Below are 12,900 nucleotides of genomic sequence, written 5' to 3'. Positions count from 1 at the left end.
ACGAAGCCATGTGGGAAACTTAAAATGCAAGCGGAGCCGGGAGCACACGGAGTGTCCTTCCTCAAATGCTGCCTGAACTGGCAGGATGGCTGGTTTGGGTCGGTTTGAGCGCGCAAGTGGGGAGCGTGGGCAGTGGTGTGCTGGGAGAAGGGGCCGAGATGAACTGGGGATCAGCAGAGGCGTTTATCTGCAATGGGTTTTGAATAGAGTACTATGAAGATTAGAGACCCAACGCTGATCTTCACCCGTTTCAGTTACACAGGCAAAAATCTGGAATCTGGATTTTAAAGATGCTATTTTAGCTGTTGCCGAAATCAGAAACAGACCCTGCAAGGGAGAGGGAACACGTATTTACATCCATGAAGTTCCTGCGTGTTGCTACCCTGTTCTTCACCGAGCAGAACGTTGTTGGAGTGCTCATAAAAGCAACCGAAAATTGATCTTATTTCCTGAAACGTTCCACATGCTAAACCTACCTAACAATGCTCTGAGGAATATTTTTTCCCCCGTTTAACTCACTAAGCTTTCCTTTAGATTCAGAAACCTGTTAAAGCTAGAAAATTGGCATTAAAGTCAATAGCCAACACCCCTTCCCAGGTGAGACTTCTCCAAATCTTATTTCCAAGATGCACGGGAATTTCCACGGAGCGCCGGCTTCCCCGGAGCGCTCGCAAACGGGGGGTTATTTTCCACCTAGCAGCCCCGTCCATCCAAATATACCCCCCCACACACCTCCCCATCCAGCAAACCTCCTCCCGGTGAGAAATACCCCAGCAGGGCAGAAGCAGCCGCCCCACCGCCCGCGCTCCCACCCCCGGGGATGCTCGGGGCGGGGTGTCCCATGTCCCCCCCCTTGTCCTCCCCTCCCCGGGGCCGGTCCCTTCCCTCCCCGCCGGGGCTGAAGAAGCGGAGGGAGCCGTGGAGTTGCTTTGCATATTAATGAGCCGGGAGCAAGGGCAGCGGGAGGTGTTTTAAAAGAGGACAAGGGGAGGAAAGCGGCGGAGAGCGCAGGCAGAGCGCAGGCAGCAGCAGGCAGCGGCAGGGCAGGGAGCTGCTCTCTGCTCTCCTCTCCCTGGTGACATCCAGCCCCGGGGGAAGAGGGAGACGAAGCCGAAGCGAGCAAATATATTAAAATCCTCGGCGTCTCTTTAGGTACCTGCTGCCTCACCATGAAGCTCCTGACAGCAGCTTTGCTCCTGCTGTTCATCGCCATGTGCTTAGCCAGCGCGGAAGGTAAGTGGGTTTATTCTGCTTATTCCCACGTAAACCTCTTTTCCAGGAGGTTGCTTTTCCAGTGATTTGTGTTTGCCTCTTGATAGCCCCGAGGTGGATTTAGCTGTCCCCTGCGTGCTGGGAAAAGGGATGTGTTGTAGCTGTGGGGTAAGGTAGCTGCGAGTTTTTTTTAAAGGTGGAAGTAAAGGTAAAATACACGCGACAAAGTTGCGTCTTCATTGCAAGGCAAATACCCCCAACCCACAGTGGGGGATTCTCCCTTATTCAGGAATATAGCTCAAATATCTCCTTTCGAAATTGAGGGTGGTTTTCACAGGGAAAATAGAGCAGAGCTGGGTTTGATGTGGTAGCACAAATTCTACCGAGCGTGCCAGTGTGTGTTTTCTGCCGTGCACAGAAATGATGGTTAAAAACCCCTCTCCGCTTTTGTCTGGCTGCGAATGCACCACAGCATCCATGCGAGGAGAAACAACTGAAAGTCCCACAAAGTCCAGGAGGGAAGCAAGTGAATGAGAAAGTAGCCGAGATGTGCATTTGCTTGCTCAGTTTAAAGCGAGTTCTGACTCTTCCATTTCCTTTTGTTAAATACAATTACATTTAATCACAGCAGGTGCACTTTAAAAAAAAAAATCTCATATTTACTAATCCTCAGAACTTATATAGTGCTCCAAAACATATTTCCTAGAGAGTCCCTACCTTTTCCTGGGATATAGCAAAGAAAATACTACTCTTTTTAAGCTCAAAGCATTGCAAAATTCAGCTTTTCCCACCGAGGTTTGAAAGACCAAAGCAAAGTTTGTGTGCGCATATAGGCTGGCAGGGAAGAGACACTTGGTATGCAGGAGGCTTTGCAGGCACATGAGAAAATGCTTTCTCTTGTAGGCGTAAAGTGCAAATGTTCAAGAAAAGGTCCAAAAATAAGATTCTCTAATGTACGGAAGCTGGAAATAAAACCGAGGTACCCATTTTGCGTGGAAGAGATGATTATGTAAGTTTTCCTTCATTTATTGCTTTCTGTTTCCCTATCAGCTGAATTGCTTTACCTTATACTGCAAGTTCCTTCTTTGTTCTTTGTTTTCCTCATGCCCTGGCATGCTAATTTCTGGGAATAGTCAGTTGCTGTATCAGATGCAATAAAATGTGCAATTCTGACCAAAACCCCAGCTATCGTTTTTCGACACAATTTTTTTTGTTCAAAGAAATATTTACAGAACAGGTAGTGATAAAAGGATAATCATTAGTTCAAGCGAAGACAGGGACAAATCCTACTCCAAGCTGCCCGATGTAAAATCCAGAACTATTTACTCAAGTTATTCTGGGCATGCAGAATAAGAACATGAGCAGTGTTTGGTCCATGGTGGTTTTTGCAAGGAAGAGTTATCCCAACCAGAATCAGATTTTCGCCTGCATTGTACCAGAGCCATTCCCTTGCATTCAATGGGATTACCTAGCATGTAAGAAAATGTTTTCCTCCTAGTCTCACTGCAAGCTGTGACCAATGCTGCCCTGAAATCTCAAAGTGATGTAGCAACTTACTGAACTGAGGCAGGTATGGGGATTTTTGATATCTCTGATGACTGGCTCAAAAGGAGGGGTTTTTTTTAGATTTTAAATATGGGTGGTTTGTGGATTTTTTTCTGTCCTGTTTTGGATATCTTAAGATTCCCCCAACAAAGCACCGTCCAACCAGCACGTGGAGCTGGATAAGGAACAGAAGGGCAGATTAACCAAGAAGACTGCACCGAGCCCCTCTGCCTCCGGAGAGGGGGAAAAAAGGGTCCCAAGAGCAGCCGCACCCCCAGAACGCCCAGGACTGACCTACTCTGCTGTCTGTGCTCCCGCACTGAACATATACCATTCGCTTCATCTTAGAAAGGTGCTTTAACAGCAGGATCCGAGTCCTATCCTGCCAGGCTGCGTACCACCTCCGGCACTCTGTAATGCCCACGGGGCCAAATCCTGCTCATCCGACTGGCACAAACAAGGAGGTACCGCGGGAGCCTGATCCTGCCCACGCAGAAGTGGCTTGCCAGACTCTGCGGAGGGCGTATGGAGGAGGAACGGAGAGCCAAGCTTCCTTAGGCTTCCTCCAGATTTACACCAACATCACTGTGAGCAATGCTCAGCTCAGGGAACATCAGACCCACCTCTTTGAAGCCCAGATCAGCTGATGGTGACCTGAACAGAAAAATGCTTACAGAGCATCACTGCCTGAATCGGTTCCTTGCGGCTTTACTTTGTTTGCTTTGACCTTTCAATAGCAAAATAATGGTGTAGAGGAGCACTAACTCTTCGCATCCCGCTCCAGGCATTTGCCCGAAAGCAGCTGGTGGCCGGGGGGTATAAAATAAATCTCATTAATGTAACATTTGACTTCTAATCAGGAAGTCGGGAAAGCTGGAACACCGTGCACGAGCGGCTGCTTTCCCAGCTGGATAGCTATGCAGATGCCGAGCAATGCTATTCAAGCCCAGAGGGTTGCCCTGGGTTTGCAGCGGCTGCGCGGACAAAGCTGTCCCATCGCTCTCCCATCACTGCTACTGCCTTTCCAGCTACCCTAATGCAGTCTGAAGTCAGCATTGAAAGCAAACTGAAATTAATATTCTGAGAACCAATTGATCCGGGAGTCTCTGGACAAGGCATAGAAGAGCTAAATTCCTGCAACTGAGTTTTTGTTGCTGCAGTGATCATCTAAAATGAGCCATCGAAGCTGCTTCCCCTCCTGCCGTCCTCAAAAGCTTTCATATCTTCTCACATAGCAAAAACATAATATAAACGATGTTTGGCCGAGAAGAAGTAGGTATGGGGGTGCAGTTTAGGAAGGAATTTGTCTTTGGCCATAACCCCCCCAGCAGAGCTGTGTTACAGGGTAAGAGACAGCTAAACCAAGTCCTCAGTCTAGTCAAAACCTACCAAGATTCATGATGTATCTAGCAGTAATTGTGCGTGTATCTGTCTCCCAGAACGAGGACAAGCAACACAAAATAGGAGGGAGGTTTAACTATTTCTGCCTGAAAGGATCCAACCCCTCTCCACATATTGCCCCATCCCAAAGAGGAGGGATGTGTCAGGGCAAGAGCAGCTGATGGGAAACAGGCACCTCTGGGAGCCTTTCTCAAGGGACGGCCAAGGCAGATGGCAGTCCCTGCACTTGGGATGAAAGACTTAGGATGAAAGGACCAGAGCCAGGACCCTTGTGTCCCTGGGAGCAGGGTGTTTGTAGGCAGAGGTGCAGCCCCACCATCCCTGCAGATGACATGCGTGGGGGCAGAAGGCACTGCGGGTCACAGACTGACCCGGGGTGCTCATCACAGCCCTGGAGGCATGGACTTACTGGGGAGGATTTTGCCACAGGGACCCTCAGACACCATGGGTGAGGTCTCCAGCCACCAAGCCCTGGGCACCTAAGGGACAGCTCAGCATGCATCCCTGGAGCGAGCTCATGTCCCAAATCCCAATGGAGGTGTAAGTTCTGGTGCTTCAGTCCCTTCTCCATCCCTCTCAACCTCTTCTTGCAGTCCATCCAGACAACTCCTCGCTCAGGGTATCACCTCCCACAGCACCTCTTCTTAGGCACAGTCCCTTACATCTACCAGACCAACATCCCCAAGAGCAGGGCCAGGTCGGCTCAGGGTGCCCAAAAATGCCCCCCCCCCCCCCCAACCCTGTGCCCACAGCATCAGGGACCGCATGGGAACCACGGAGGACCCTGGGGCTGCCTTGGGAACCTCTCCTCTGCTGTCCAGCCTCCAGCATCAACGCAGAAAACCTCCGTGTGATGTCGAAGCAATACATCTCAGCCTGAGAAAAAAGCCAGTTCACCTGAGAAGCAAACCACACATCTCCTCCTCCTCGGACTGCAGGCTCTAGTAAATCCAGAATTGTCTTTGCTTCTGGTGCAGATGTAGGGCTCGCTGCTTTTCAGAGGTGCTCCTGCTCTTCTCCTGCTGCAATTCAGCTCGTCCATCACTTTCTGGAAATACATTCTATGGTCTGTCAGAAGAAAAATCCAAGCCAAGGTCTGGCATCAGCCAGCACAGCCGAGAAGGTGGATGGAGAAACTTTCACTGACCTCAAGTCCCTTAAAACTTGCATGCCTTGTGCCTTTGGCAAAGGTTTGGTTTCACTCCCAATTCAAAGCTACAGAAAAACTCCCCTTCTCACATACGTAGTGATCACCGGAGGGGCTGGCTGAGAACACCCTTAGAACAGAGATAGTCCGTAGATTTTAGCAGTGAGCCTTCCGTTTCTGATGCCTGCAGCCAGAGAGGCTCTTGGAGATCTTCCACCATTTTCCCCACACATTCAGGAAAGGGCCACATCCTCCCAGAAAACAACCTGAAAATTACACCTTATCTTTTTGTGATTTTAGCTTACACCTGATGAAGGTAGAGCAGAAAGGGGAGCAGGGAAGAAGGTTAATTGAATGGAAAGAACTATTTGAACACACAGATATTTCTGATTTTCTGCCATCGTTTTACTCACGTTTCTAGCACTGTTTAAATAATTCCATTATAATATTTTAGTTAAACCAAAAACTGTGTTTCCCTGTTACGGATGGTATTTCCAGAAAATGAACAATTCCAATATAAATTGTGGGGTTGGTTGGTTTTTTGGTTTTGTTTTTTTTAAATCGCACAGTTAATAACAAAAACCAAAAACTGCTTGATTTTGAGCTCTGAGAAGAGATAGCAGTCTTGATGTTTCTGGAAAGCCATCCTCTTGGGAAGCAGCTCCAGGTCTCTCTTGTCACCTCAGCTGTGGCAGACCAACCGGTGATGGCTTCACTAAGCCCTCCGGGAGGAAACCTAAAACGACGGGAAGACTTTTGCCGTGTTTTGCCTCCCAGCACACTTTAACCTGACAATAAGGGGACACCAAGCCACCGCTGCTGGCAAGGAGAGCGGGATCAGCCTGTGATCAGAGGAGGCTGAAGCCCCCAGGACTGCATGCTGGGGCTCAGAGCTAGTCTGTCAGGCACACAGGTACTCTGCCATGTGCAAGTATTTCAAATCTTGTGGACTGAAAGAAAAAAAAAAAAAAAAGGAAAAAATAATCAGTGAAGCAGGCCTGATCTTTTCTCTTGGATGCAGTATTGTTGAGTGTATCGGAGGCATCTCCTCGTGCAAAGACCTTGTGGTTGCCTGAATAAGCCCTAATTAAATCAGATATTAAGCTAAAAAGACCACATCTAACAGACAGGCAGAGCAAACCCACTGATTAAAAACAGCAGGTAAGTCTTCATCTGATACAACCTAGTATAATGGCGGACAATATTGCACCGCACTGATTGATAACAGCTGAAGATCTGCTCCGATATTATTACAATAAACTAAAATATCTGCCATAAAACACAAAGCATGAAAACCCTTCCACTGCCTGCCTGGGCGAGAGCCCCCTGACCGATTTTGGCATTTACCTGGAGTGGGAGCAGAGGACGGGTATTTCCCACGACTCCCATAACCTGTGCTTGCTTGCCTTGCAGCGTGACTCTGTGGACACGGGTGAGAGGGGAGCAGCAGCACTGCTTAAACCCCAAACGCCAAAATACAGTGAGACTGCTGAAGTGGTACAGAGTATGGAAAGAGAAAGGCAGGTAAGTATGGATTTGCTCGATGGACGAGGGGGAAAAATCTTGGTGGCAAGTCAGGCAATCGGCAGTGTTCAGACATACAGAGGCCAGGAAAATACACACACTGCAAATGCTCTATCTAGCACAGAGGATGTATTTCATTACCAAAATTATGGTTATAAATGGATGTTCTTGATGTTATTTCTTTCCTGCCACATGCAGTCCTCACTTCTATTTTAGGATTACACTGTTCTGACTATAAATAGTAATTATTTTCTGTTAAACTATTCATCAGCTGCTCTTCTCAGTTATTTACATACACTCACCTCCCTTCTATGGGTAAAAAGCCAAGATGAAAAGCTAAATTACTTCCACACAGTCACAAGGAAAGCAGTCAGCAGAGCTGGGAAAAGAGTGCCCTGTCACACCACCTCAAAATCATCAATATCTAGTGACACAGATATTTACCAGTTTTAACTGGTGTATCATTCCCAGAAAAACAGTAACTTGCTGGCAAGATGCTCTGCCACCTTCTCCCTTGCAAAGAGGTTTGTTTTTTATGGGTGGGGGTTTTTTGTTTGGGTTTGGTTTTGGGGGTTTCTTTGCAAGCCATCCATCATAGATAGAAGAGAGCAAGAGAGAAACATGAATTCCTGATGGTTAGTGGTGATGTCCTGTCTGGAATTAAGGGGAGCTGCCCAACTCCTACCACCTCAACAGCCATGGCCAAGAAAGAGCCTCTGCAGGCAGTACAGTCCCACCAAACCCTGATCCTCCTCAACTGATGGGGAATTTGCTCCCCAAAATTGAGCTCGAATGAGGCCAAAGAGCAGCAAGCCCAAACTCTCAGCAAGTCCAAGGGTGCCGGCGAGCTCCGGTGCAGCCGCACAGTGCCCAACGGCACAGGCGATGCCACGGCACTGCGAGCGATGGTGGGTGCCGAGCCCCCCGGCCGGCTCCCCTGGCTCCCTGCGGCTCCTCCGTAAACACAGCACGTGGGGAAGCCCTGGCTATTGCATAACCACGTATTTACACTTTTCCCCAATTTTTTTTTTTTTTTTAATAAGGCTGTCATTAAGACGATGAAGGATGCTTAACCCCAGGCTTGTGCATTCAGGAAACATGCAGGGTTCCCCCAGGCAGACCGTGAGGAGGGATGCCCCACGCAAGGCTGTGAGGACCAGGGTCCACGTGCTGCAGACACCAGCGCTGCTCGTGGTCTCCTCCATAGCCCAAAATAAGGGTCAGCTCAAGGTTTTCCCACTGTCCAGCCAGGGGAGGGAGACTGTCCCTGCTGCCAGGGAGAGGAGGAAAGATGGCGAGACCAGCATCCCCACAGCTTCGGCTGTCGGCCTGGGGCGTGCAGAAGGGATGCGATGAAACCTTTGGTGTTTTACCTTGCTTCGCCTTGCCCGGCACTGGCATTGCCCCACTGCGGCGTGCCACCCCTGCATCGCACCCAGCGGGTCCCCAACGCTGCTAACTGGGCAAGCAGGGCGGCCAAGCTGAACTGCAGCTGAAGCAGCATCAAGTGAATATTTCAGATGTAAAAAGCCCGATTTAAACCAAGTCCTCATAATAAATAAAAATTTCAGTGCCTTCAATGCCAGCTCTACCAAGTCCACTGCACTTCTCCCCAGGAAAAGCCAGGACTATGCAGCACAAACACTAATCTGTTCCACAAAACAGCATTGCCCCTAGTTTTCCCCATGGCATGGAAGACCACCTTCACCCAAAGAGCCTGCACAACTAGGATTTTTCAGCAGATAAGCCTGTCAACTGGCCTTCTCAGGACATAAACTAGAAAAAAAAAAAAACTATAATATTATTCCAAACATAATGGATATTGTGAATTTATTACCTACATACAGCTCATTATATACTTCAATATTTGTATACGAGGTGGGGATTTTTCAGCAGTTAAAGTGTATTAGCATATGTGGATTTCTTCATCTTAATGTATCCTGATAATCGTGGCAGAGTGTGTTACTCCCCACATGCCTGCAAGATGTGGCAGTGTCAAAGTCCAACCCTCCTCCCAGGTGTTTTATGGACAGCAATCCAGTGACCCCTGAAGTCAATAACTTACTTTCCAACTTACTTAAGCAAAGGCTAAAAATGTGGCTTGGGGTGGGGGAGTGTTGTTCATGGGGGTTTTATTATTTTATTATTTGGAAGGGAGTTGTTCCATTCATAGTTTAAACACCTTGCTCTTTGCTTTCCTTCCGTTTAGGGTTTATGAAGAATAAGAGAAAGCAGTGTGAGGAATGGAGCAGACTCCCTTGGCTGGCATAGGACCGGGCTCTGCAGAAGATTGTTTCTCTCTCACAGACATAAGACACAAATTCTATATTATTATAAAGCACTTTTTACCAAGGGTCAGTTTTTACATTTTATAGCCACGTGCAAAAGGCTTCCAGATTTCACAAGCATCTGTTGCACTTCAGATTTCATACCCGTCTGCTCTGTACTGAGATTGGGAAAACTCATGCTTTTCATTTTAAGGAGGTTGGGTTTGGGGTTGGTTTTTTTTATTGTTATTCATTCATACTTCACTATGATTGCAATCGAGCTTTATAAGCTCATTAGACAAACAGTCATGTTTGTAAAGGTGTTATATAGCCGTGTCCCTCATCCCTTTCGCAGTGGGAAAGCTTTGGTGCTGTGGTTGTTTGTCATGTTTGCAGCCTCCACCTTAGTCAGGCAAAGTGGGGACCAAAGATGAGTTGGCTGGGGAAGATGCCACTGAAGTGTCGTGGCTGTAACTGCAGAAGTGAGGTCCCTCAGCACGTCGTCAAAGGAGTACGAACATCACTTGTGTACCTCTTTGATGGACTTGAGGTCTTGCTGCAAGGTGAAGTGTACCATATCTCCCGTTTAGTGTTTCATGCATTAGAAAGCATTTCTAGGTCATTTTTATTACTAAGAAAACGTTTGGGTTTGTTTTTTGGTTTGGTTTGTTTGGGGTTTTTTTTTTCCACCTGAAGTTCTTACATAAAGTTTATGGCTTCAGTACTGAGACATTTTAAGCTTCAAGACTATTGTGTATGATTTCCTAGATTTGTAGCAACAACAAAAAAAAGCCTTTAAAAGGCACCTTTTTATGAAAAATATGATAAGGCAAACATATAAATACCTATATATGTTTTAGTCACAATACAACATATTCATTATTTTGAATGTAATACTTCAATGTTAAGCAGTGCATTCCTCTTTTTAAAATAACAAAACTACCTTTTCATTTGTAAATATACTATAGGAAGTCTCCCTATATTATCTTTCTGTATAATGTACTGTACTGCTAAATTATCATATGCTATTTAAATGTTTGAAATATTTAGAAGGTTGCATGCAGATTTCATATTTCTTTCTAAGACAAATGAAAAAAGTAATAAAAAATATATTTAAAAAAGCTGACAACTGCTCTTAAATTTCCTTAAGCCATCAGGGAACTCTGGACACTTCTAATAACTTTTTTTGGTGGATGAATTGGTTTGAAGAAAAACACTGAATCAGAGAGCTGATTTATAGATATGGCATCTTGATGACACTGGAACCAGAAAACATTATTCCAGTCCAGTTCACTTCCCTTTCTCATTTTAGGATTTGGACTTTACCCAAACACTAAGGAATCCTGTTACATAAAGAAGGGCTATACCACGTGCCTATAGCCACTAGTCTAGTGTTATATTAAATAAATGTAAAGCAACCACTCCGGATCCGTATAAAAACAAGTAAGATGCAGCAATTTAGACAAGATCTCGGTTAGATTAGGGAAGGTTGTACAATGAAAGTCAGGCAACAAAAACCTGTGAGCCACCCCCTCCTCTCTCTGTGCAGTTTCTGCCCTCATCCAAAGGGAGGGACTTTGCACCCAACAAGGCCCCTACGCCGCTGCCCAGCTAAAAAAGGAAAGCAACAGATAGGAAGGGTAAAGCCAGCAAGAGTTTAAATGCATTAAAACCTCCTGCTTTCCCTGAACAGCACCGCTCTCCTTCCCTGCTGCTCCCAGCTGTGCGAAGGCAGCTTCGCATGGGGCTGCTGCCGACATCGGCGCGACTCCCGCGACAGTGATTTTATACTGTATAATCAAGGCAACACCTGACCTCAGCTCAAGGGTTGCCTCCAGTTCAGACAGAAAAAAAAAATATATTTATATATATGCACACACACTATATATATACTTATTTACTGTGATAATACCTTGGCAAAGCTGAAGGAAAAAGAATTGTTTGATTTCAAAGTATTTTCCTATTCTGCACAAGGATGGTGCTATGAGCTTCAGATGCTTATTATTAAAAAGCTTGAAAAAGATCCCAGAGTGTTTAAGAAATTAAACCTCTGGGGATATAGACCACAAAGCTCTGCTACAGGCTGAGCTTCTGAACCCGATCTCTGGGCAAACCCAGACCTGTAGGCTAGCCAAGCTGCCCCTCTCCTTTCTTGAGGCACATTTTAACAAAACCAGTAGTTTTTCCTTGAGGAGACTCGATTTCAACACACCGACAGACTTCAAGAAAAAGTTTATGCTTATTTAGTGACTACTGGACAATACATTTCCTGGAAAAGTATTGATATGGTTGCACAAGAGGTGGTTAATGCTCTGTGGGAACGCTATGCACAGATCCAGTTGCCCAAAAGCAGTACTTGGTGACTCACACCTCGCAGGGTATAGCCTGTACAAATGACTCTTAGTTCTAGGGTCATCTGCCAGACCAAAACCACCAGCAAAAACTGGGCACAGAAGAAACCAATTGTAATTTTTTTTTTCCCCACTTGCTGGAATGGGAGACTAAAGAAAAAGAACTGTTTGGTTCAATACATGTATTCCCTTTAACCTGAAATCTGCGCTTCAAACAAAACAATTCTTGGAAACAGGAATTGAAACCATGAAGAGAAAAAACTGTGACTCTGAGCTGGTTTTCCCAAGCCTGTTAAACTGCATCTCCAGGCAGGTTTGTTAAGCTCCCAAAAACAGGAGGAGCATCCCTTGCCATCCCTGATACTGCAGTTGTAAAGGGAAATACTGTGTCAGAAGGAAACTGCCACACACAAAACATCAACCACTTTCCTTCAGACTAACACAGCTTTGCTAAAACATTTAAATATATATATACACGAGGGTACCTCCTCCACCTAGATTTGGCAGCAGCCTTAAGGTTTGCTTTTGTTTTCCCCAGCAGACTGCAGGTTGTGAAGCCACAGGAGACCATTCATTCCAACCTCCCTAATATACAGACCACACATTTGTGCTTTGAGATTGAAAGATCAAGCTGCTGAAGCACGGTCTGAGCACACACCAGCCAGCCCCGACTGCTCACCAGTTACCAATTTACCTTCGTAAGAGCTTGAACATTTGCAGGGTAAGCCGGAGCCCTGCTTCATCCTGGGGTGCAGGAACAGCCCAAGCAGACCCTGCAGCTCCTTTACTCCAGAACTGATGCTACATCACAAGGATATAAACCCTTCCCAGAGCCTCCAAGGAGGGCAGCTGGCAACTGCTTTCCCCTATCCAGCCTGCAAAACTGCTCCCCGGCTCACCGCAGCCAGGAGCACACAAAGACAGAGCACCAAACCCTGCGCACAAGACCTCCCTGGCCCCCCCATCCCTCCCTCGGGCATTGGGCATCCACAGGCTGCACCCGCTCAGAAAGAACGCTATCAGATTTTATTTTTAATAAAAGCACAAGGGTGAACCAGGCAGCTGCAGTGAAAGGACACGACAGCAGGGAAACCTGCCTTGCCTTTTCAGTGAGAGCGTTACGTGGGATTAGTAATGTTATACAGATCCTTTCACCACTTGCCTTTCACTTGTTCATATATAGGCTAGGTCAGCAATGGCCAAAAAGTTTATTAAGAAGCGATAGCTGCTTGGTGGTCTGTGTGAGACAGCACGGTGCTCTCCGCGGGTCCAGCTGCCTGCTGTGCCCCGGCTCCCCCCAGGCTCCCTAAATCAAGGCACGAGGCCGTGACGGATTGCTCCATGCATGGGGACCTTTCCTGACCACGTCCATGCGGTGGGAGAGCTGGCTCCGCACTAACGAGGTTTCATCAGGGCTCTGGGAGCAAACGTGGGGCTCGATGGTAAAGTCATC

At 46.8% G+C, this 12,900-nt stretch overlaps 1 protein-coding gene across 1 annotated transcript; it reads left to right on the top strand.

Annotated features, from left to right (window-relative positions):
* The first annotated feature begins 980 nt into the window (after positions 1-980).
* On the top strand, positions 981-10,168 carry CXCL14 (C-X-C motif chemokine ligand 14). Its single transcript, XM_052772075.1, has 4 exons — positions 981-1,233; positions 2,116-2,221; positions 6,719-6,829; positions 9,039-10,168. Exons 1-4 carry the CDS (start codon positions 1,170-1,172, stop codon positions 9,052-9,054), a joined length of 297 nt encoding a protein of 98 aa, XP_052628035.1. The 5' UTR covers positions 981-1,169; the 3' UTR covers positions 9,055-10,168.
* Positions 10,169-12,900: the final 2,732 nt, after the last annotated feature.

The sequence above is a fragment of the Harpia harpyja genome, chromosome 20 (assembly GCF_026419915.1).
Source record: "Harpia harpyja isolate bHarHar1 chromosome 20, bHarHar1 primary haplotype, whole genome shotgun sequence".
Taxonomy (NCBI): Eukaryota; Metazoa; Chordata; class Aves; order Accipitriformes; family Accipitridae; genus Harpia; species Harpia harpyja.
The sequence above is the reverse complement of the archived record's forward strand: the minus strand, read 5'-3'. Positions and strand labels throughout refer to the sequence as shown.